Source organism: Pteropus alecto, unplaced genomic scaffold (assembly GCF_000325575.1).
Source record: "Pteropus alecto unplaced genomic scaffold, ASM32557v1 scaffold22, whole genome shotgun sequence".
Lineage (NCBI taxonomy): Eukaryota > Metazoa > Chordata > Mammalia > Chiroptera > Pteropodidae > Pteropus > Pteropus alecto.
In genome coordinates, this window is record NW_006434839.1 from 5,428,781 (window position 1) to 5,454,264 (window position 25,484).

General features: G+C 46.5%; 1 protein-coding gene and 1 long non-coding RNA gene across 2 annotated transcripts; one reads left to right on the plus strand and one right to left on the minus strand.

The window, feature by feature from the left end:
* Positions 1-65: 65 nt before the first annotated feature.
* Positions 66-13,905, minus strand: STRA8 (stimulated by retinoic acid 8). The gene is made up of 9 exons (XM_015588298.2): positions 13,816-13,905; positions 13,332-13,532; positions 12,080-12,155; positions 11,363-11,447; positions 8,718-8,936; positions 7,616-7,901; positions 5,160-5,233; positions 3,322-3,433; positions 66-820 (listed from the first exon to the last, which is right to left on the minus strand). The coding sequence occupies exons 1-9, from the start codon at positions 13,903-13,905 to the stop codon at positions 746-748; spliced, it is 1,218 nt and encodes a 405-aa protein (XP_015443784.1). The 3' UTR covers positions 66-745.
* Positions 13,906-21,192: 7,287 nt separating this feature from the next.
* On the plus strand, positions 21,193-22,802 carry LOC112478688. Its single transcript, XR_003045923.1, has 3 exons — positions 21,193-21,334; positions 22,371-22,461; positions 22,725-22,802. It is a non-coding gene; the product is annotated as an uncharacterized LOC112478688 (long non-coding RNA).
* The last annotated feature ends 2,682 nt before the right edge of the window (positions 22,803-25,484 follow it).

A 25,484-nucleotide genomic window follows, 5' to 3' on the forward strand; every position in this document is an offset into this window, starting at 1 on the left:
TCAAGACTGAGCGCAGTCATTGGCAGATTTCCCTCTTCCTCAGGGGAGGTCAATCTTTTGTATATTTGGTCCTTCAACTGATGGGACGAGGCCCACCCACATTGTGGAGAGTAATCTGCTTTACTCAAAGTCTACTGATCTAAATGTTAATCTCATCTAAAAATACCTTCATGGAAACAGCTAGAATAATGTTTGACCAAATGTCACACTCAGTGTACACACCCAGGGACATTATACACTCTGTCCAGGATCCTCACCAGAAAGCACTCAGAACACTGCAGGATCTGGCTTGGACTCCATCAAGAGTCTTTATTACCAGAAGCAGCAGATGTAGAGTGCACGGGTTCCAGAACTCTCTAGAACCCATTAGACTACCACCCCGAACCCAGAGTGTGCTAAAAGGTGTCATGGCACCTCCAGGGATAGATCTTGCTTGTCCTCTTCTTGAAAGGCTCATGGCCTGAGCCTCCGCTGTACCCAGTTACCCCTGAATAGGAGCACAGTGGGAGCAGGTGTGTGCCCTGCAGCGGTCCAGCCCCTTACACCCAACAACCCTGAAAGACCATCATGGAGCCACGCTACTCTTAACACTTTTTAATAATCACAAACTAAAGCCATCGAAATACTTCTGCAACAATCCATCCAAAATGCCCCAGAGGCTGAGGCAGGTGCAGCCTTGGCTGCCGACGTGCAAACTCGGAAACTGTCCACCTCATTCACGCCCTCCCCTCCCAGCCCCTCCGCATCACAAATCTTCATCGTCAAAGGTCTCCATGCACCTCAGCATTATTATCTCATCATCCGTGGGAAGGTCCGGTTCCTGCAAAACACGGGGTGGAAGAGGATTAAATCTCTCCTTAAGGATTGCTGGCCCCAGGCAGATGAGGAGGCCCCACTATCTCAGGATGCCCTTCAGTCTCCGCCCCACATCTCTTCAGCTGCATCTTCATTGCCAGCTTCTGGCCAGGGGAAAGCTTTAAAAATCTGAACGCTTTAGTGCCCATGAAGAGAGGGTAGTAACCTGCAGCTTGGCACACGCGCCAATGGAATACCAAGCCGCCGTTTCAAAAAAAGGAAAGTGATCACTCTCTATTTGTGGGATACACTACTTAAAAGGGGTAAGGTACAAGCAATGTGCCTGGTAGACTACCATGCGTGTCTGAAGGCATGTTAACTACCCGTAGGGTGTCTTTGGACACCTGTACAAGAAATGGTAATGATAGCTGCCTTTGGGGAAGGAGCATGGGTAGTAACTAAGGGACACTGGTAGAGAGACTAAGTATTCTTTGTTAGCGATGAGGAGACAATTTTTTAAAGAAGCAACATTATGTTTGTTTAGTAAGGGTTTCTCATTTCCTTTCCAATGAACCTCAGCTAACCTCCCTGACTCCCCATTACCTTTTCCACTAAAAGTATGTTTCAGAGTTTTGGCTCTTCCTGTCTCTCCCCGCCCCAGCAGGAAATGACCCCTGTAGTTTGTTAGTCCTGCTGGTCTGGGCTTGAGTCCCCTGTGCCCTGGAAGCCTCCCCAGTCAACTGTCTCGTGAATGTAGGACCTGGTCCCAAGGGTGATGGCCCGATTGGGAGATGAGTCTACAGACGAAGGCTTTCAAGCTCTGGAGAATGGTCCTCATTCTCTGTGCCCTACTGATGGGGGCCAGGGGGCATGGGGCACCAGCATGTAAAGGGTCCTGGGAAGCCAAACGTCTTATGGGAACCACATGCTCAAGTCTCTGTCACACAAGGTGCTTGAATGTTGTTCAAAATGTTCTGGTTCCTTAAGCCTCTGAAAATGGAGTCAGAGGCATGTTTAAGCTGCAGATTTGCAAAAGCAACAGGCTGTGGGAGATGTCTGCTGGAATTGGGTGCTGAAGTGGGTTGAATGGTGTCTCCCCCTACTCCTGCCCCCAACGAATTCATGTCCACCTGGAAGCTTATTTTGCAATAGGGTCTTTGCAGATAGAATCGGTTAAGGACGTCAAGATGAACTCATCCTGGATTTAGGGTGGGCCCTTAATCCAGATGACTGGTGTCTTTATAAGAAGATGAGAGGGACAGACAGACATAAAGGAGAAGTGACTGGAATGATGCAGCTGTAAGTCAAAGAGTGTGGAAGGTTGAAGAAGCCACCAGAAGCAAGGAAGAGGCAAGGAGGGGTTCTTCCCTGGAGCTTTCAGAGAAGCCGTGAGGACCGACACCTTAATTTGGCCTTCTGGCCTCCGGAACTACGAGAGAATAAATTTTCATTGTTTTAAGCCACCAAGTTTGTGGTAATTTGTTACAGTGTCCTAGAAAACCAATACAGCTGCCAATTAAGTTTCATCCAACCACCTCGCAGGAAGCTGACAGGGGGAGGTGGATGGGAAGAGAAAGAAATTTCTCTCTTTACAGCAGCGGCTAGCGAAGCCCAAGGTCCCCTGCACCAGAACCTCTTGGGCAGTTTGTTCAAAACAGAGATCTCGAAACACTGAATGAGAATCTTGGGTGCTGGGGCAATAGGAATCTGCATTTCCAATAAGCTCTCAAGGTGATTCAAGTCTGAGTACCTCTGCTTTATATGGAAACTCCGGTACCTGCTTGTTCTTTCTTTTCTGCCCCGTATGAAGAAAGAAAGCAGGAAAAGCAAAGATTGTGCTGTTAATCCATTCTCAAAGCCAATGGAGGATTAGTGGGAAAAGGGCCCAGTTATTCCTTAGCCTTTTGAAAATTGTCCTAATTATTTTTAGACAAACGCTTTCATTATTACTGCTTACCTGTTAAACAACGTATTTTTGCTAGATTAGTAGAGAAAATTTATGGCCGTGCATCTGAAATCTATGGCTATGCCCCTTGGTGGCTCAGGCATAACCTCTTCCCCCCATGAAAGCTTCTGGAATGTACCCCCTAACAGAATCCTCCACTACTTATGATAAGCTGCACGGTCAGCTTTTTGCAAGCAGAAATTACTATCCTTTAAATGCTGACAGCTGACATTACCCAGGGTCTCAGAAGGTGAGGACACAGCTCAGCTTCTTGGAAAGGCATCTAGGAGAGACACGACACTCAGAGCCAAGCCCTGGGACCTGGTTGCTACTTTCAGGTCTGCCCTGAAGAGCATCCCTCTGTCTCTTCCCTCAGTTTCCCTGGACGTCTTCTATAGCACAGGATGCATTCGGCTGAAATCGCATCCGTGGAGCAAGCCAGAGAGAATGAAAGAACAGCCCCTGCCCGTGGCCCCTGGTGGCGTGATCCAGCCGAGGTCCAGCGCGCACTCTCCTCCAGAGCCCTTACTGGATCTTAAGGGAGGCCAGCGGAGGTCCCCTTGCACGCTGCTCTGTCCTACCTCTTTCAACTGGGTGTTAACACAACAGAAGCCTTTAAAGAAGTCGATGATCTGCATATAGAGCCGAAACTTCTCCTCTGGGTTCTCTGGGTTGCAGCTGGCAAGCACGGAACTAAAAACGGAGGAAGAAGAGACAGCGAACGTTGAGAAGCCTCATCTCTTGCCTCTGCTCGTCCCCCCTAAATTATTTGGATTATGGTGCGAACCAAGTGCTTTTAAACACCCAGGTGTCTTCTCGGACAGCCGGGAGTCCTTCTTGGAAGGTTTGCATTGCCTTAGCTCCCATGTCACGTCTGGAACCCACTGGGAAAGTGAGACCATTGAGAGACTGGCTCCTGTGTCCTAATTTAGTGTCCTGAGCTGTGGCCTCTGGAACAAGGCAGCAAGATTTCCTCTGTCCTTCAGAGTCAACCTCTATAGCAGCACCCCACGGTTCTGGTCCCAGCTGTGGGCGCATCGTACCCTTCAGTTCAGTCCCTTGAGATGTCTAACATGGAACACGAGCCCGGAACAGAGGGAAGGCCTGTTTTGCAGACTTCTTCCCGCCTGCCCTCCTGGGACATGGAGAGAAAGTCAACAACCAGGGCCACAGAGCAAGGAGGCTGTGAGTCACACGGGGACAGCCAGCATTTTGACCTCATGTCCCCTGGAATAAGGTCCCATAGTCAGCTTAGAAACTCTCTGGCAGCAGCCCCCTGCCTTTTCTGAAGAAAGTAGAAAAAAGATTTTTTTAATTGGTTGTCTCTTCGTCCCACCAGCAAGGTGAGGAATTCCAGATATTGCTTGGCAAGTACACTTCTCGGCAAAGCTGTCTTCACAGAATGTCTGCCTCCTGCCAGTTTCAGCAAAATCACACTCCACACACAGCTGAGAAGAGCTTGAGTCACCACAGAAAATCGCTGTGGAGATTTGGGACGAATCCATGTCTGCCGGGGTGGAGCAGGTGGAGGGTAGGGACGGGTGCTGAAGGCTCTTTTGCCTGCAGGCGGCCAGGTTACCAGGCCAGCTGTGGTCACATGGTCTCAGGGGAAAAGAAAGATTTTTGGCGGGGTCACAAGGACATGAATGTCCCCCCCTCACTCCCAAGGCAGGAAAATGAAATGGTTGGGCTTCTTTTAGCCGTGAGTCTAGCTTAGGTATCTGAAAGGCCTGTGTCTTCCGCCTGTAAGACCACAGTTTTTCAAAGCAGCGGGGGAATTTCAGTCCTTAACTCGCTCTCTCTGAGCAAACACCCCAAGGGTACAGATTTAGTCAAGCTGCTCCTGGTTTTTAAATCTCCCCAGATCCTGTTTTGTGTCTTCTCACTCCACGGCGTCAGCTAGCCCCCATCCCCCTCCTCACATCCATTCCCACCAGAACTTTGCAAAGCAGGTCCCCACATCCCCACCCCTCCCTCGTACAGCTCCGAGATGCTCCTGAGCTCAGGGCATGGGGCCCGTTTCCACGATGGCCCAGGGGCTCCGTGCCCCGGAGTCCCCTGCCTGCCTCTCAGGCCAGACTGACTACTGTGACCTGCCCACGGCCACCTCACCCGGGGAGAACCGTGTGACGTGAACAACCGGAAGCTGATAACCTGTTGTGTTAGCCATCCTCAGCCTTGAACTAGGATGGAAGAATTTTCTACTCTGAAGAAGCCCCAGACAATATCATCGCCAGGTCGAGGACATAGTCTTAGGATCAGCCCACTTCGAATCTCAGAAAAAAGTGGATTTCTAAGAACTTGCACTGAGGGCCTGCTGGGGAGAGGGTCCTAAACATCCCAGCGGGGGACACACGCTCACACACACACTCATGTGCACGCACACACACACACACACCACCTCACGCCTCTTTCTCACCTAGAGCTGGATGTACTTGGAGCGTCACTTTTGTCCAGGAAACTTGCCACATCGAAGGCATCTTCAAAAAGGAGCTGAAAGAAGGCACAGAACTTCATGTGGCAGAAATAACTGCACTTTGACGCTTGCTCTGGGCGGCTGGGGGAGAGACGAGCTGGAGGGCTCTCCCTCTCTACCATCAGCCCTGAAGGGCATGGCTGGTAAGGCAGGGCCCAATCCAAGGGTCTCTGCTTGGTGACCTTCCCAGGACATGACTATTAAGTTCTTGCCCACCCAGAACAAACTGCCAACCCCGGAGGTGGCTGAGAGGACAGGGGAGTCCTGGGGACCGTGGTGTCCTCTTTCCAAAGAAGGCAGAGCTCAGGTGTGAGATGCAACAGCCAGAGCTGAGCTCAGCTTACAGTGGAAAAGGGCTCGTCTACACCTCCCAAGGTGGTGAGACTATTGGAGCCCAGGATTGACAATCTAGCAGTTTCGTGTCAGGGCAGCTGAGTAGGAAGGTCCAGGTGGCTATGGACTTAGGCCACAGGAGAGTCGATGTCCAGCCCTGCCACTCACTAAGCCTGTGACCTTGGACAGTGACTTCATCTTCCGAATTCTCCTTTATATAAACTGGAATCGCCACAGCGCCTGCTTGCAGGGCAGTTGCAAGGATTAAATAAGATAATATGTGTGAAACATCTGGCGCATAATCACGGCTCAAATGTGTTCGCTAGTTTTGAATATTATCTGCTTCATAAAAGAAACACATGTTGGAAAATAGAAACGGATAAAGAAAATAAAAATCACCGAGAAACAATCATCGTCGCCGTATCGATCTATCTCCTTCCATCCTTTCCATAGGCATATTTTATCGTACATTCCCAATTTGGGAACCTTGCTATTGAGACAGTTTTTGGCTCTGCTTTTTCTTAATCTGTGGAAGAATATTAACTATTCCACAGGAATGCGATTGCCAGATTTAGCAAATAAAAATGCAGGTTGCTCAGTTAAATTTGAATTTTGGATATGAATTGCATGGGCTATTCTGACATTAAATATTTCACTGGGATGCTGTATTGGAGCTGGCACCTCGTTCCCGCAGATGGCACCCCGCCTTGTGTCTCCCTTCACGTCGCCTTACAATTTGCTTCCCCTGAACTGAATCCCTCGAGACTCTAGCCATGGGGATACCTCCCCGCTCCTGGCTTTCTGGACATTTCCTGGTGTCCTTCTTTTTGGTATCCCTTTGGTCATCCCAAACAGGATCTGGAAAGAGGTCACTGAAAGGCCTGAGCGCCCATGTCCATCAGCCTGGAAGCCTATCGTCCCTGTGTTCCTCCCGACAGGCCTGGGGCAGGGACCTAGGACCTAAATGCCTGCCCCCAACCAGTCCACCCACCAAATTAACTGTCCTCACCGAGCAAACCCTCTGGCAAGCCAGGCTGGGAGGGGCAGGGCCAGGCTCCGTGGCCCTTCTGGAGCACGCAGCACACTCATGGGGCTGTGCCTCTTCAGCACTGGAAGGGCACAGCTCTTGGGCACACCTGTCCCCGAGTCCAGGGGCCGGCCCCACACACAACTGTCGCACGGGAGAATCCTTCCAGATGGACCAGGAGCTACAGAGGTTTCACTGCAACTAATATAGAAGCCACAGCAGCAACTACTGTGGTTCTGTCCCTACCTTGGGCATAACTGCTCTCTCTCCCACTCACCTGGTCACCAGCCCTGGGTTGGCCCAAACCAACTTCGTCCAGTGGCAGCAATGCGCTTTGGGGTGAGAACTGACCTCTTCTCAGGGATTGGGCCTGATTGGTCCAAAGGTACAGAATCCTATCTCGATTGTGCCAGTCATTGGCTCAGTAATCTGGCAATCTGGCCAAGTCTGGCCAATGAGAGAGGAGAGGTTTGGTGGAAATTTCTGGAAAAGTTCTTCCTTGACCCTTAAGAAATCTTTCTTTTACCTGATGTGGAGGAGATAGAATGAGAGCTTGATTGCTACTAGCTGCCAGTCACAGTTCCGGGGTCGGGGAAAGTGGGGAGGAGAGAACAGGTAAGAAACCAGCCTTAAGATGAAGCAAAGCAAAGAGAGGGGATGAACTGTCCATGGTGACATCACCGAGACACTAACCGGAAGCCTCCCCTGCCTTGGGACCTCCTGGGTGTAGGTAGTACATTTCTGCAGGGTTTAATGAGCCAGTAACTTGCAGCCAAAAGAATCCTAACTGATACAACCTTCTGCGCCTTCTCTTCTATAATCCCCATGGAAAGACCAAGAAACTAATAGAAAAAGAAATGCTGTTCTCTAGTCTTAATTATGTCAGGAAAATCAGAAATTGACCGTGCGAGCCAGGATCCAAACAGCATCTGAAACTTGCCACATGACCCCGGGCAGGCAGGTCCCTGGTGTCTCCGAGCCCGGGGTGGTAGAGCCCATCCTGTGCAGCCCTCCACCCCATCCCACAGGGGCCGCTCACCTCCTCCGGGGATGACATCAGCGAGCAGCTGGCCCCTTGGCTGTCAACTCCGCTGTCCTTCATGCTGCCCTCGGTGCAGGCCGTCTCCTGACAGGCCCCCGGGAGGCCCGGGAGGCCACTGTGCTCCTGCGCCCAGGCCTGCAGGAGACTGGTCTTCCTGTCCTCGGACAGGTTCTGCCACAGGTGGGAGATGGCCGCAGAGACGATGGGCAGTGTGACCTCCTGAGAGGACACAATCCCATTCCTGATCAGAAGGTCCATGGTGTGCTTGTAAAAGTTGAGATACCTGGAACAGAAACGGCACCATCTCCCAGACCTGAAGCTGGAGGCCGAAGGTCCCTCCCTACGCTATGTCCTCGGGGTGCCATTTGCTGAGTGGTGCACCCCATACGGGCCTGGCCACAGCTCTGTGATGTACCAGGCGCTTGGCCTTGCTAGTCTCTGTTTGCCCCGACCTTTGCAGAGCAGAAGCCATCTTGGGGGCCATGGATGACAGATGTGTGCTTGAGTCCTTCCCCAAGCCTCCCAGTGCCTCCTGTGAAGCTTTCTGCCCAGCAGAAGAGAGGGTGAGAGGCGTGGCTGGCTCAGCTCTCACCCGACAGAAAACTGCTTAGATTCCAAGCTCATGAGCATGCAGACATGACACCCGCTTTAACCTGAGGCCTGGGAGTCAGCTCCGCTGTGGAGTGAGCCTCCTTCTGCTGAGCCGATGCTCCAGCGCCAGCCTAGCGGCCACGGGCCTCAAGTCTGGCAGGGCCATGAGTGGCAGTGGGAGCCTGAGCCAGCCACTTGTCATCTTGCTTACTATGAGACCAGTGAGGCTGCCAAAAACAGACTTGTGGGGTGTGTGTAGGGGGCGGCATCAGCCCTCATAATCCCCATCAACCACCCCCCAAAGGCACCCCGAATTAACACGCAGTCTAAGTAAACGCAGCGTAGGTGCTGCTATGCAAACATAGCTTCAAGACTATCGGTTTGGCCCTTCTGCCAACCCGGTCCTCAAGCCCCTCCCGCATGGGAATTCTGAAGCGTCCGCGACTCAGGCTCTGTCCCCTTCTCCACGGGAGCTCCGCACGAAGCCACCTGTCCCGGCTGTTCACACCGTTCGAATTCCATGAGGTCTGGTGACAAGGTGACAGGGGAGTGCAGGGGCTCCACTTTGTCCTCTTCCACTTCCTCCTCCTCCGGGTCTTCCTCCTCCTCCAGGTCTTCCTCCTCTTCCGAGTCTTCCTCCTCTTCTTCCTCCTCAGCACCCTTCTCCATGGCCTCCATGGAGCACCAGTTGGCAAAGCTTTTCTTACGAACCTTATTTGAGACCAGGCTGGGGAGAAAACAGAAACAAGATAGCTACACGTGAATGTCCCTCGTGAACACTGACACCAAAGTTCTTAACACCATTTCAGAATATATATGTATGTTAAGACATCGTGACCAGGTGGAGTTTAGATGGATGCCTCAAACTTTGAATATCAATCCATGTCACTTAGTGTATCAACAGACTAAAGAAGAAAAACCATATGGTTATCTCAGCAGATGCAGAAAAAGCACTTGGCAAAATTCAACATTCATTCATGACAAAAACTCTCGGCAAACTAGGAATAGAAAGGAACTTCTTCAACTTGATAAAGGCCATCTACAAAAAAAGCGACAGCTGAAATCACATGTAATGGTAAAAGACTGAATGTTTCTTCCCTGAGGTCAGGAACAAGACAAGGAGATCCACCTTACCACTTCTATTCAAAATCGTATTGGAGATTTTAGGCAGCCCAATAAGGTCAACAAAAGAAATAAAAGGTATACAGATGGGAAAGGAAAAAATAAAACTGTCTTTATTTTCAGACCATGTAGGAAATCCCAAAGAACCTACAAACATATGACTGTAACTAAGAAGGGACTTTAGTAAGGGTGCAGAACACAAGGTCGATAAACAAACATCAAAATCATTTCTATACATAAGCAATGAACACTTGGAAATTGGAATTTTGAAAAGTACTATTTATACTAGCACCAAAAAACATGGAATGCTTAGATGTACACCAATAGTGCAATCTATAAGAGAAAAAATGAATAAGGTGGACTTCATCAAAATTTTGAAATTCTCCTCTTTAAAATACACATTTAAGAGAATGAAACAACATGACACAATTTGGAAAACTAGGACTTGTCCCCAGAATCTCTTTATACCAATAGGAATAATCCCCCAAGGTATCGTGTTGAGTTGAAAAGCAAGTGAGCCATAAGAAAAGATAGGATTTTTTTCTTTCTTTCTTCTTTCTTTCTTCTTTCTTTCTCTTTCTTTCTCTCTTTCTTCCTTTCTTTCTTTCTAATTGTTTGCAAGTCATATACTAGAGAGATAATTTCTTGGTATACATAAAAAGCTTCTATAGTTAAAGAAGATAAACCTACCAACAGAAAAAAATGGGCAAAGAATAGATACAAAAAGCTCCTAGGAAGAAGAATACAAATGATCTTGAACAAAGGCACTTAAGCTCACTCATAATTTAAAGAACTAATTATAATATAACTAATTAATCTATTCCTATGCTGGTACCACAGTTTTAATTATTGTAGGTTTATAATATTCCTAGTGAAAAATCACCCCTATTAGGATTTTAAAAGAAATTCAGCCATTCTCATGTGGGCAAATAAGACAGATATTGATAAGACTTTAGTATGTGATAAATTTTGTATCTTAAACCAGTAAGGAAAGGATGGCTTATGTAATAAATGGTATGGGGATCACTGGCTAACCATTTGAGTAACGCCAGTGCAGATGCCTACCACACTGAGACCTTCTCCCAGGCTAATTTGTAAAATTCAGCTGCAAACACCCTGTCAGGTGTGTACGTACACACACACACACACACACCCCTGCCTCCTCCCCTCTGTGGCCAAAATGGTGTATGGAGTGTGACTATAGGTGATCATGGCCTTCTTCTTTATACTTTTCTATATTTTCATATCGTCTACAGTGTGAATTTAATTTAATTTAATAATATGTCATTTCCCCTTGATTATTTCCCCTTAGGATATAACATACATTTGTAGTTTAAAAAATTTGGAAAATACAGAAAAGCACAGAGAAGAAAATAAAAGTTATCAGTAACCCCACCCACAACAATAGGACAAGAAAGATGTTTCTCAAATCAGTCTGTCTTTCAAAGTCTGAGTGTGACATTATAAACGAGGTTCCCCTTTTGCCTCTGGGACACCCGCGTGAGCTATGGTTTCTTCGACTCTCTGAAATCCAATTTGGCTTCTCTTAGCTTCTATGAAGCTTGGGAAGCAGGATGAGATTTAGATTTTCCTTCTTTTCACATGCATCCTTCAACAATGCCATTAGTTGAGTTTTTTAAAACCTATAATCCAATAGGAACGCTATCATCCCAACTCTCTATAGATAATATGCAAAATTTAAAAATCTAGAAAGATATGCTTTGAAATTAGCACTGGTTTTCCTTGAGAGGTGAAACGATACATATTGTATTTATTTTCTTTTTTGGCCTTTTTCTGTATTTTTGACATTTTCTGTAATAAGCGTGGATTTTTAAAATGAGAAAAAAAAATCTAATGCATGTTATTAGGTTAAAACACACAAGAATTCTTTCCAGCGCAAGACGGTTTTAATGGGGGTGAGTAGCACCTGTTCCTCTGTCCTGCATTTTTTGGGGTAAGTGGAGTAGCTGTGACGTAGGAGGACAGGAAAAGAACAGCAAGCTCTGATTCTCCTGGTGCCCAGGGTCCTACCTGTGATTCCTGGAGTACATGCTGGCATATTCTTCCTTGACCTCCTCTAAGCTGTTCGCATGCCCGTCCTCCAGGTTGAAGGAGCCTGTTGGGGAGTTGAAGGCAAAGGCGCAAAAGGCAAAGTCGGGCCTTCGTCGAGTCTCCCCTGCCTTTCTGGTCCAGGTGGAGCGTACGTGGGTCCCTGAGCCCACCCCCATTTAGTGTCAGGAAGTCGAGAGCCCAGTTTCACCCCTCTTTCTAGATTTGAGGGAACAGCACTAGACCAGAGGGAAGGGCTTCTTGGACTGGCCCGTCTCAATCGAGACATCCAAAGTATCTCTTTCAGAGTTCAGCTTCCATCCGCTTATTAAATCATATTTCACCAGCATCCATCTCTCCCAAAGTGAGTGCCAACGAAGGGAGCCAGGTTCTGACAAACAGTGGTCCGGTTCTCCGGCTTGCCGAGATGAGATCGGGTACTCTTCAACAGCACCCCGCTAGGATCTCATCATGCATGCCTGTACAGCCTGTGACTTCTGTCTGTCTTGCCAAATTGTAGGCACTAAGGACAGCCCGTGAATCTCATCGTACCCCTGGCCCAAGCACAGTGCCTGCTGTGCAGCAGGCACTCAGCAAAGATTCATTCACTTAGTTTAACCCCGTCTCTCTGTTTTCAATAGAAAAACCAACTGGCTTTCCCTAGAAGAGAGACGGGGAGTGGCAGGTAGGACCTATTACCTTTCAGCTGCAGCAGATTATCCAAAGTGTGTTCCAGATCCTGAATATGATTCTTCGCCTTATTCAACACCTGCCACTGAGAACAGAGGCAGAGGATGCTGAAAAGTCAGCCTCCCACTGCAGAGACTGGTTTTGTGGACACAGGAGCCCCTTCCCCGGTCTGAGGCCATGTTCCCTCAGCTGCAGAGCCACAGTCCCTGACATTGTCGATAAAAAGGGTAGGAAGTCTGTTCTGATGCGCAGAAGGCATGACGTTTCATTCGTATCCTGGAAATGATTCTCACAGAAATACCAAAGTATTTGGAAACAAGCTGCGTTCAGCAAACTACTAGGGCTGCAAAAAGGCGAAAAGCTCCATATGCTGCTTGAAGGTGGAATAAATGGTGACTGAGAGGCAGTCTGAACGGGGATCAGCCCCAGGCTGGCACAGGCCCCCCACACTACCTTCTGCTCGATCGTCACGTTAATATTAAATGTGCTATTCTAACAATATTTTTATTTGCTAAATGCATACACTCCAGTTGATCTAAAAACTTAAATGCTCTGTCAGTCTAAACTCTGAATTTCCTGTTCTGCAAGACTAGACTCATAAGCCTTCCTTCCTTCTTCTTCTTCCTCTCTCCCTCCCTCCCCCTCTCCCTTCTTTCCTTCCTTCCTTCCTTCCTTCCTTCCTTCCTTCCTTCCTTCCTTCCTTCTTCCTCCTGTTCCTCCCTCTCTCCCTCCCTCCCTCCTTCCTTCCTATATGTAATATTACTAAAGTCAAAATGATAACTGTAAGATTATTTAAAAATGAAAAATGTTAAATATTGTTTATTATGCTTACCACTGATACTTGTCTGGAGCGACATACATTCATCAGGTACGTGCATACAAGGGACACTGCTGTGTGTTAAGCCTGGGGACAGTCCCTGCCTTCAGGGCGTGGACATTCCAACAGGGAAAGTGAGCATGGAAACAATACTCTTCCTACAAGCTAGAATTCTGTAAACACTAAAAACGGGTGGACGTGAACGGCTGTGGAAATGACGGCCTCCAACTCAAGGGACCGAGAAGCCTCACGGAGCCGGGCAGTGAGCACAGCGAGACTGCAGCAGACAGACCACGGTGAGGTGTCCTCAGCGGACCGCTGACCCACCCAGGCCCCAGCCCTCAGGGCTAGGGGGGCGGTGGGAGTCCCAGACCAGTCCCCACTTTGCTCCTCAGTCCCTCTGCGTGTGGAAACGCTACCTCCCCACACTCGGGTCCCCCATACCTTCGAGGCTGTGAGATCAGACTGGGAGTACACGGTTTTCCGGAGGATGTTAAAGAGCCCTGCCAGGGTGGCACGGTGGCGGGCCTGGGACAGGCGTCTGCGGGCCACCCGAGGCTCCAGCTCCTGCAGCTGCGCCAGGGGCCGGGGCCCTGCCCTGCCCCCAGGGTTGCTGCCTTCTCCGGAGGTCGCCATTATAAGCCACTACGTAAATAAGATGCTTTCTTTTGGCCCTGAATAATAAAGACACAGTATTAAAGAAAAAGGAAGGCAGATTGAAGCAGGGAGAAAAGGAGGTACCACTCCCAAGTAAAAAGACCCAAATCGATGAATAGCATCAATAACAGGTATGCGATTAATGGCAGAGGACGCAAGATCTGTTGTTTAAGCTCGACTCCTAAAAACACAAGCTGCTCACATCTGACTTACGGTTGAAGGGCTCTGCTGCTTTACACCAGGAAGTTTCCAGAACGTTGTAGGTACTCACCAGACACTTGTTAATTGACTGTTGTGGCCAAGGAGAGCCATACCCTAAGATCTTGTCCTTTACAGTCTGTTGAAAGCTGAGCAGGTACATGTCCCACCCTTTGAGAGCCTTTCTACCGCAAGAATGCCCACCCCCCCAACACTTTGTTCTGGGTACAGGTCACATAGGTGTATAAATATTTTAAAATATCGATCAAGGTGTATTCTTTTGATTTGTGGACTTTTCTGTATATCCATTGTAACTCGAAAAGAAGAGAATGCACTCGTCTACCCGTGAAAGCAAAAAGTCACATGGTGGCAGAGAAGTAGAAGGGCGCTTGCCTTGTCCTGCTTTTAGTGGGTTCTGAAGATGATCATTACGTTGTCCTCTGTCACATCTGAGTGTACGGACCAGGAGCCCTTCTCTAGGAGAAGCGATGCTGGGACTGATATGGAGCAGTTTTAATGACCAGGGTCTCTTACCTGAGCCATGGACCCCTCCACCAGGCACTTAGCCTACCACTCAGAGGAAAGCTGGCTCCCCACTGCTCTGCCAGCTCTTTGAGCAGAGAGGCTGCGTCTCCATCACCTTTGCATCCTACTTGGCACTCAGCGCTGGGTTTTGGAGTGCATTAGAATGGGAGGTTTCCTCTCCCCCGAGCTCAGTCCTGCTGCATAGGACAATGCATGACCTTGGCCAGTTTGGATGTATGTCAGTCACTGGAGGAGATGGTTGAAAACATACATGCCCAGCCCCACCCTCGGCAACACGCCCCCGAGGTCATTCGGAGACTTCGAGCCACCGCTAGGGCACTCGTGGTAGCCTCTCTCTCAAAGCACCCACAGCTCGCAGCAGAAGAAAGCTTTGCCGCTAAGGTCCAGGGGGAGAATCGGCCAGAGGGTTCATTTTTGAACGCGATCAGGCAGTGCAGGATTTGAGAACACCTTTCTGGTCAGAAAGCCAATCTCCCATCAGCAATGTGGTCTTCACCAACATGTCTGCTTCCCCTCAGGTTGCTTCTCAGAACCTCGGCAGGAAGATGGTAAGTGGGTGCTGCTGTAGGGGCCCGTGCTGGTCCTTGTAAGCTCCTGTAAGCTTTCTTACCAGGGCTTACACCATCAGTGTGGGGAGGACAACCACAAAATGTGCAGAGGCCAAGCCAGCCCCAGGGCTGGCTTAAATTGGAGGCCACGTCATTACGGTCTTCAATTTCCAGATACCAGCCAATCTTTGATAGGGAGCAAACTGAAGCAGTAAAGGTTTTGAATTGCTTAGGGCAAAATGAGAACCTTTTGAACTTAAGAACACAGGTTCTCTTTACTTCTTTAAATTAAAGAGAAATGAGTGTGTCTGGACACCAGAGAATTTAAGTCAACGAATGGAGGTAAAAATACCAGGTCTTCCCAGGATCTCGAATTCTTCGATAGTCTAGAAATACTAATACCAAAGGCCTTTGGGCTTGTGGGTCATCTGGAGCTCTCCCAGTGCCAATGCTGGTATCAAATTTGGGTTTCCTCTCAAGTCTCCACCCAAACACACTCCCCCTGAAATACCTGAATGGCTGTTTGATCATGTTTAGTCACTGGATAAGGGTGTAGCCCTCTGCCTCTCCCATAGTGGGCAGACCCTCCCATTACTGGCTACCCCTGGGGGCAGCCTTCACTGCCCTCTAGGGGAGGGAAATGGCACCAAAGCATCCTGCCCGGCTGCTGGGAGCTGTGGCCCCCACCTCATGCTGCCCGCCCCAGGCTCCCAGGGTCAGGAGCTGGGTGGAGGTGGGGAACACCACAGAGAAGATGGGAGAAGATCTTTCCACTCTGCTTTAAGGGTAGAATTGAGCTAAACAGATGTTAAGCTTGATTAGACCTTGTGCAATTTAACATATCCAGGTTCCAAATGCTGCCTCCCGCTCTCCCTAGTAATGATTTGCTATGATCTGCTAAGGCATTCTTTTTAAATGATCTTTATTGACTCGCACTGTGGACCTGACAGGAGCTTAGGCTGATATTTTTCAGACAGAGCTTTTTGTTGCAATAATACAGTTGGATCTGTCCCATCAGCATCTGTGACCTGTGGAAGTATGTGGAAGGTATGGCTTGCCCAGGACACCTGCCACAGAAGTCACAGTCTTGATCGGAGAGAGGAGGGCAGGACCCACCTCCACCTTATTCCAAGGTTGGCTCTTTTGCTAGAATTGGGGGAATTAACTGTAAAAATGGGATCGAGAAGTGATCTTTTATTTAAAACAAAACAAAACAAACATTTTCTCCCTAAAGTCCTACTCAGATGCAGAGTGTGTTAAGGACACTGGTCCTAGCACTATAAGGAATTAGAGCAATGTAGAAAGTATAGTCTGAGTTTGGAGATTTGCGTTTTAACAGCCTTGAAAACTCTGAAACTCCCTTTTGCCCTTTCTCTCACAACTGACAAAAGAAACATTTGCTCTCCTGCCCACCAGCCTCTATTCTGTGGCCCATTGCCTTTCCTCTTACCTAAAATGCTCCCACCCCAGTTTCTACCTATCTAGAGTCAACTGGTCCTTCGAGTCAAAGTTTAAGTTCCAATTCCTCTAAGAAGTTTCCCAGCCCCAGTCCACACTAGTTTCTAACTTGATCTTGTTTTGCCAACAAATTTGTAAGGTCCTTGGTCATGACCCATGTAGCCAGCACCTAAGGCATCCTCCCAGGGTGTGTACCATGGGGAGGCATATGTGGCTAACTCCAACACTCCTTTTCCCAGCTGCTTCTCCCAGACTAAAACCACTCAGAGTTCTGTGGCCTAGAAAGCTAAGATCAAATCACCCAGACATGGGGATGAGCAGAGGCACTGGGTTGAAAGAACTAAGGGAACTGAAGATCAAGAAAAAACCTTGTGGGGCAGGGAATAACAGTTAGTTCCACCTTAACCCAAAAGAACTCTATGGATCCTAACAATCTCATGATTCAGTTCTTGGCATGATTCGTGGTGACAGGCATGCACATTTGAGAACCTGAAAAGGTTTTTGAAGGTGAGGCTGGCCAGCTGCCACATAAGAGGGGAGGGAAGGGATTTGTACAGGGGTAAGAACCTGGATATCCTATTCTGACTCAGAAAACTGAGCAGATTTGGGCATCTAAATGGTGTAAGAATCAAGAGAACTCAGTACATAGGTACTAGGTGGAAGGAAGCTAGTCCTAAGAATCCATGGTGGCTGGAATGATGCAAGGATGCACTCAGTATGGTACTTGGCCATCTAATGGGATGACCTGATGTAGGGAAGACAGGCTGGGTTGGCTGGAGACCTGGGTCATAATTCTAGCTCTGTGTTAACCAGCCATGTGACTTTGGACAAGCCAAGAAACCTCTCTAAGGTCTTAATTTCTTTACTTATATGAAGGAGGTGAAAAAGTCTTTTCCACCTCTTTAAGGTAATTGTGATTCTGGACTATCTGGAGCAAGGACAAGTAGCGTAAGCACTCATTCCGACAGAAGCGGAACACAGAGCACTTAGCAGTATAGGAAGCTACATCTTAAGGAATTCTGAAGATTGCGGTTTCATGGAAAAATGTTTCTGGGGCACTTTTTCTGTACCAGGTCCATTCGTTCTGCAGGAAACTGGGGCCAAAAATACAATTAGGCATTTCAGAATAGCCATAGCCCTCACGAATTTTCCCTTTTAAAAACCTTTTACTGCAATCAAACCTGTTAATCAGATTAGCCTGATAAGCATAACCTAGAAGACTGCTTCACTGACGAGTTCTTCTAAAAAGGCATTTTGTGTAGATTCATAATGTCATGCCGTATTTTTATTACTTCTCATCTATAACACGAAGCAGACTTTCATTACCAAATACTTTCCTATTCAAACACTACTTAATACCCGCTTAGAGCTGACATTTAAAAAACTCCTTAAACTAAATTTTTAAAAATATTAAAAAGTTCAGAGAAACTTTCAGTCATTTTTAAGGAGCACTCTACAAAACGTTCAAGTGTGATCCGTTCTCATTAGCAAACCCTAGGCAAACGCATACAAATACGCTCGATGATGTTTTGCACGCACAGGCAGCTAGCTTCCTTTGATAATTATCAGATTACGTAAAAAAATAAAAATTAAAAAAAAATCCAAACTTATTCACAGAAATATATAGGCCGTCGCGATGACATATACAACTGCTCAAATTAAAGTCTGGACCAGACCTAAATGTTCACCTGCTCAGCTGCACCGACGTGATCAATTCGCTTGTACAAAACCAGTCACACAACCAAGTGCCGTTTAGTCAATACTCACACTCTGGGTGATGGGCACACGACATGAGAGGCCGCCTGAAACCTCGACAATGGTGACAGCAGTGACGGCGATGACAGTGATCACCGGCCTCGCACCAGTCAGACTGGGGACCGCTGCTTCTGCCCAGGGCCAGAAGACAGACCTAGCGCCTCTGTATGGAGCAGGGACCAATCGCAGCGTGTCCCTGGCCCCCACAGCCAATGGGGGCGCTTGGTTGCGGGCCAATGAGGTTTCGGGCGGTGGAAGAAACAATGTATAATGTAACATGAAGTCCGAAGGCGATACAAAAAGGCCAAGAGCGTGGAGGAAGGCGAGGCTGACCTTCTCACCTTGCCGAGCGACGGCTCCTTTTCAAGTGGATGCTGGGAGGGACAGGGAGGCATCTGCGTCACCTCAGTGCCTACACAGAACTAAATAGATGTCCTCCAACTAGTTCCACTCACCTGCCATTGAGACCCAGTTTCATCATCCTTCAAACGGGGCTATGCCACCTATCTTATACGGTGACCCTAAGTTTTAGCGAAGACATCTTAAATAAAGGGTCCAGGGCACAGGCTCTGGGTCTCAGAGGAAAAGATTAAAATATGTAGATGTCACGAAAACCGAGAGACGCATAAAAGCAGGGAGAGGGGAATGTTTTTAATAAGGGAGAAAGAAATGGGAATGGGAAGAAGAGGTCACTGAAAAGACCTTTAAAAGTGCTGGATAAAACAAGAAAGAAAGAGAAAAAGTGCTCACTCTTTGGGGCAGTAGGAAGCAAGCTTTCTTCCAATTTAGGGGGGAAAAAATCATTTCCCCCAAAAACATAAAATATATTTTTGTGTTTAGGTGTCTTTTTGCTTGAATCCCTGTGCCCCTAAATATGTCATGAGGGTCACAATCCCACTTTATCAGTTTTACACTCTGAGCAGCAGCCAGGCCTGGTGCGCCCCTTTGCTGCTCCCTGAAAAGCTATTTCTCCCTGTGGCAGGGGGTCAAACAGAGGTCACGTGGTCTAGGGGAAGCAGCACAGGCTTGGAGGTATATGCACTTGGATTCTAATCCAGGATCCACTTCACAGTGACCTTGTGGACCATAAACGAGCCCAACCTATAGCATGTAGATAGTGTATCTGGCATGCGGTCAGCACTCCTGAAATTCAACTTCTGATTTTGGAGGAACGTTAAATTACATGATGAGTTATGTATAAAGAAACTATTCACACAGAAAGTGCTCAGTAAGAGTCTATTCTCCTCTCCTTTTCAAGGTAAATATAAAATTATCATTTCATTCCAAAATTCTGCCTAAGTCAAGGCCCTGCCCCTTCTGGCCCTCTGGCAGCCTTTGACCCAGGGTCTCTGAGGGCCCAGAGGACTGCTTTTCCCCTTCTACTCCCCCGGCCCCGCTCCTGGCTTTCCACCACAGTGTTGCTGGGATGCCTCGGGTAGAGGGGGTATTCAGGAGTCTGTGCAGCTCTGACTTACAGACATTCAGAAACAGACCTGGCCAGCCTTCCATCTAGTCACGCACCCCCCCCGCCCCGCCACCCCATCTCTCAACCACCACCTCCTCATACACCTGCCTCCCTGGTTGCACCTCACTGGGGAGCACATCTGTACCTAGAAGAAATGCAGTTTGGGATGGGATGTTACTAAGAGGGTTCCTTACCTGCAATAGCCTGATTTCTTTACCGAAAATGAAGATCTTTTGTCTACTTCGGTGAACCTTCCCCACAGCTAGGAGGCAGAAGGCTCTGCTCATGAACCTCCTGGTGACCTTGAAATCTCCTGGTGATGTCTCACCAGCTTTAGATACAATCAGAATTCTCCCCAGCAACACGTGCACACACACACTGTAACCTTCCGACCCTGACCCCGCCCTCCCAGTAGATCTTGCCCTGAAATATCCGCCTCATAATGACATAGATTCTGTCCTGAAATAACCCCCTCATAGTAACAGAGATCCTGCCCTGAATACTTCCCCCCAGCAGCATAGACCCTGCCCTAAAATACCGCCCCCCTCATGCTAACAGAGATTCTGTCTTGAAATATCCCCCTCACAGTAGCATAAGCCCCTCACTCTGCAAACATCCCCCCCCACCCCCGCCCCACCACAGCAACACAGAGCCTGCCCTGAAATTCATGCCCACAGTAACATGACCATGGGTCAGGTGGGTTTATTTCTTAGAAATCAAATCATTGGTCAACTCCTTGATTAATTTTCTTTATAAAATTAACTTTAATTACTCAAAAATACATATTTCCTTTGTAAAAAATAAAAACATTTGACCCCACCCTGCTTTTTTCTTCACCCTTATAGAATTAACAACTGTTATTAGTTTGGTATGAATGCTTCCAGATCTTTTGCTAGACGTTTACATATTTACAGGTATATTTCCCTCGTTCCTGGTTTTGTTTTGTGAGTTTTTGGAGGATAGATGTTTACATAAGAATATCACTCTACAACTTGCTGTTACAAAATACTTCAACTCAGTATTTTGAGTTGGAGATGCAGTTGTAGCTGTACCTGGAGATCTACTGCATCCGTTTTCACCGCTGCATAATAATCCATAGATTAGACAACTGTAAGGGAATGGCGAATGCACTTGAAAGTGAAGAAACCCTTGGCAAGGTGTATCAGTCAGGATTCTCCAGAGAATAATAATACTTATTATTATTACATATATACATATATATGTGTATATATGTTTATATATATGAGAGAGAGACAGAGAGAGACAGAGAAGCTGGCTTAGCAATTGCAGGAAGTGGAAGCAGGATTGCACGGGGCAAGGAGTTGTTTTTTAGGAAGTGTGCCAGCAGACATGGGATTCCCCTATGCTGTCCTCCACTTGATGTTTGCAAAGGCCGTATTACTTATTAACCTAGGAGACTTGGACTGTTCCAGCAGTGAAAATGAATGATTTTATAGACTCATAAGCTGACGGATTCCTACTGCTGGCAGTCTAGTGCCGTTATTGGCAGTTTACTGCCCTGTGCAGGTGGGGCCTTTGCTGCCTTCTGGAGCGGAAGGCAGAGGTGTGAGACAGAGAGGCAGGCTCTTGCTCTAACTCGAACTACTCCTCAAGGGATTTGCTCACAGTGGCCTGAGAGAAGGTGGTTCACTTTCAGTTTTGGGGACCCATGATCTCCAGACAGACCAAGGTTCTCAGTTGGTGCCTTATACCAGCATGAGGCCTGCGGACCTCGGGGTGCTTCTGACCCAAGGCCTCTACATTGCAGATGAGGAAGCTGGGAGCCAGAGAAATGACGCAATTTGATCATCAGAGTTCAGGTATGAGGTCCTGTATTTGGTTCCAAAAACTGAACTGTATAAACACGACTGAGAATTCCTAGTTTAGCAGTAGTTCATATTTAAAAGTTTTTGAGATTAGTTGATAAAATCTTCATGTGAATTGAACTAAGATATGGTCATTATGATCAATGAAGATGCTATGTTTAAAGATATTCTTTATAAAATGAAATGAATATGCACTCATAGTAAGGAATTTGAGAACTATAAAAAAATGTAAAGACAAAGTCAGAAATCACCCATGAAATCCAACACCTCAACTACCTAAAGCCAATAATTGTAAATATTTTTTGTGTATGTATATATCAAAAAATATATAAAGCACTCGTATTGCACCTACAATTCTGTATCATACTTCTTAAAATTAAATTTTTTATTTTGAGATAATTATAGATTCATGTGCAGTCATAAGAAATAATATAAAGATCTCATGTACCGTTTACCAAGTTTTCCTCGATGATAACGTCTTGCAAAACTATAGCACAGTCTCATAATTGGGATATTGACATTTATAATCTATCAATATTATTTCGATTTCCCTGTCTTACTTGTCCACATTTGTGTGTATGTGTTTGTGTGTTTAGTTCTCTACAATCTTAACACACATGTAGGTTCACACACCCATGACCACAGTCAAGATGCAGGACAGTTTCATTTCCACAAAGGGACTTCATTTTGCCCTTTTATAATCACACCCCCTTCCTCTCATATCCCCCCATCTCAGGTCTCATCCCTGACCCCTGGCACCCACTAATCTGTTCTCCAGATTCTCTAAATTTTGCTTTTTCAAAAATGTTATACGAATGCAATCACACCTTTTGGTATGTATAGAACCTTTGGAATTGGCTTTTTTCACTCAGCATAATTTCCTTGAGATCCACTCAGGTTGGTCGTTTCTCTTTATTGCTGAATAGTATCACATGGTATAGATGTATCAAAGTTTATTTAACCAGAGAAGGTGAAGTAAGATAGCCATGATCTGGGTCCCCGTATTGCCTGTTGGCCCTGTTTATTTCAGCTTCTACTAGAAAGAGTTGAAGGACATTTCAGTGGTTTCCAGTTTCTGACAATTAAGAATAAAGCAGCTGTGAACAAGCTTTTATGTGGAGGTAAGTTTTCATTTCTCCGGGATAAATGCCCACAAGTACAATTACTGATTTGTATAGTAATTACATGTCTAATTTATAAGAACCTGCCAGAATCTTTTTCTGGAGCATGAATCATACATTTTTAACATGTAGTGTGACTATTTCTCTAAGTGATTAAATAGTCTAAAAAACCATGATTTTTAATGATTACATAATATTGCATGGACAGATGTAGTGTAATTTCTTTAAGCTTTCCCTAATGTTAAACATTTTAATCGTTTCAGATTTCTGTTTCCCTGTGGACATCATTAATAGACCCCTACATGTGCAGCTGGTATGAAGAACAGGCCACCCGGAACTGGTTCTTGCAGGGCCCAGGAGTTAGCAGGTTCTGAAAGACTGATAGACACTAATGTCACTGGGGGCCTGAGGGAGACGTCAGGATGCCACTCTTTTCATCATTCAATGGGAAATACAACTGTCACACAGACAGGGACTGTTCATGGAAGCACTGACATAAACAACATCTCCTTCCACCTACATTGGAAGGCTAACATCATCAGAAACCCCCTTTTACTTTATCGGGAGAAAGGCACCAGAATGCCACAACTCTTCGTGTAGTCAAGTGCCAGGATAAGTAGATGGTCCCTTGGTGAACTTGGAACCAAGAAAAAAGTGGGATGCCTCTGATGGGCCAATTTTGAGTGGTCTAGTGCCTCCTTTGCACCTTGGGAATGGTCTTGTCATAGGACAGAACACAGGACATCCTGGAAAGAGCTGGGCATGAGGGTTTCGATGGGCTCCACCCTTGGTCACTCCCTTGATTTCTGTGTATCTGTGTTTAAAACCTCTTCTGAGTGACACTGTATTTAATTTGGGAGCTGGTGCCATCAATCAAGTCCTGTGAGCCCAGTAGCTTTACTCTCTCTCCATTGACTTTGCATTTTTGGTTTCCGATCCATCTTGAGTTGATTTTGTACTTTAACGCTCAGTGGAAAACGAAGTTTCTTTATGTCTAAGTTTCTTGAGGGTATCTCACTGTAGTCTCTAAGTAGTGATGTTTACTATTATAAATGACTTTCATTATTGCCAATAACCTGCACTCATAAACAACCCATTCTCCATGAATCTTGCAATTTTAAAAGTTATTTCTCTAAGGGAAATTTTAGAAATGGAATCATTGTCAAGAGTTTGAATATTTGGGGGGTTTTGATCGTTCTGGAGCATTATGAGAATGCCCATTTTATTTTTATCAACGCTGGGCAGTAGGTTTTTTAAAAAAGGCAAATTTGATAGGCGAAAAGTTCATCGATTTCAATTTGTATGTCATTGATTTTCAGTGAGCTAAACATTAACATGTAAACAGCCTGTCTCCTAAGACAAAGTTGAGGGTTATCAATTGCTAGGTGGGTCATGTTAGACCACTTCCAGTTTTCGGAACGGCTCATAAGGTTTTGTGGCACTGACCACAGTAAGAAAAAATTCTCTGCTGAAGGCAATGACAACGGATATTCTGTACTGAGCATGTAACTTGGGGTTTTAGGCAGTGCTGTGGCCCTTTAATTCACTCATTAATTCAACAAATAGCTATTGAGCACTTACTTTCAAGGGACTATGCTAGGCATCAGCAACTCTCTCTGCTCTCAGGAGTTTACAATTAAGGAGATGAGACAGATAGTTACAAAGCGATGTGATAAGCACATACAGGGTGCTATGCCATGAGAACAGAGTATGGGAAACACCTAGTATACTGGAAGGGTAAAGGCCAGGGATAATGACTAGGCAGAGTCTTAAAGGACAGTAGGAGTTTAAGTGAACAGCTATGGGCAGAATCAGGCAAAGGATTGAGTATCGAGGAGAAGACATTCCTGATGGAGGAAAGCACTTGTGCTACAGCCCAGATTTGCTGCCTTGCATTAATCAGAAAACCAATCTTAGCTGGTTTTACAGGCTCTGGTCTGGTAATAGCCAGGGCAGGTGGGAACTGGGGAGGTAGGAGCTGTGGTTGCATAGTTTAGGTGCCCTTAGAGAAATCTAATTCTCAACCCTCCTGTATGGGTTGGCTTTGGTGGTGACACTTGTTGAGATTTCCCAAGTTCACTTTTGATGATCTGAGATTCTGGTCAAAGTAGGATTTGGTTTGGTTTCCCTGTTGTCACAGAGGTGACTCTTCTTTCTTGCCTGGGAGACACTTACACCATTGGAGAGAGGTAAAGCAGGCAGAGAGCGGGGAACAAATCTCTACCTTGTCTTGCTGAGGCTTGTTCGGTGTTATCTTTCAGCGTTTCGCTAATCCAGATCAAAGCAGTTTTACATTATCTTATTAAATTTTCATTACTACTCTGCAAAGTAGAAATCATCATTATTTTATAGATGAGGAAATTAGGGCTCAAAGATGTTGCTGTTGCCCTGCTAAGGAAAACATATGCACTTTGTAAACATTTCAAACAAAAAATGTAAAAATTAGGAAGTGAAAGTTCCTTATTATAGTCTCACCTCTTAGAGAAAACAGCGATAAACGGTTAATGTATAATCTTCCTTAATTTTTAAAACGTACAAACACATATACACGTTTGAAAAAACAATATGAAGACAGGATCATATTAGACATACTGTCATGAAACTAGCCCTTTTTTTTCTCTTAACGGTGTTTCTTGGTTATCTTGCTGTGTAGTCTATTAGCCTTATTAATGAAAGCAGTGCTTTGGGGCGGAGTTAGAACTCTAATGACACTTCTGGTTGTGTGACTTTGTACAAGTCGCTTTACCTCTTGGGACTCCAATTTCCCCCATTTGTAAAACAAGGGCAGAACACATAGGATTTTTCTGCGACGTAAGGCCACTGAGCAGGGCATCTCAGCCCCTTGCCCGCCTCGTGACTATCTGGGATGTTCTCCAAGGTTCAGCCCTGTTTGAACTGGACGGCAGCCGCCACTTTCAACAACTCAAAGATGACAAAGCCACCTCCAGCGCTGCCAGAAAACTCGGGAGAGCAGCGCGTCTTCCAGTAGCTCTTCGGAGAGGGTGATGATGACTGGGCAGCTG

Excerpts from the sequence above, each read along its gene's own strand:
- STRA8 (XM_015588298.2), bottom strand. The coding sequence starts at position 13,905 with ATGTACCTGCTCAGCTTTCAACAGACTGTAAAGGACAAGATCTTAGGG. Across the intron at positions 8,937-11,362 it reads ATGTACTCCAGGAATCACAG|CCTGGTCTCAAATAAGGTTC; the intron begins GTAGGACCCTGG and ends TTTTCTCCCCAG. Across the intron at positions 3,434-5,159 it reads CCAAGTACATCCAGCTCTAG|TTCCGTGCTTGCCAGCTGCA; the intron begins GTGAGAAAGAGG and ends CTCCGTTTTTAG.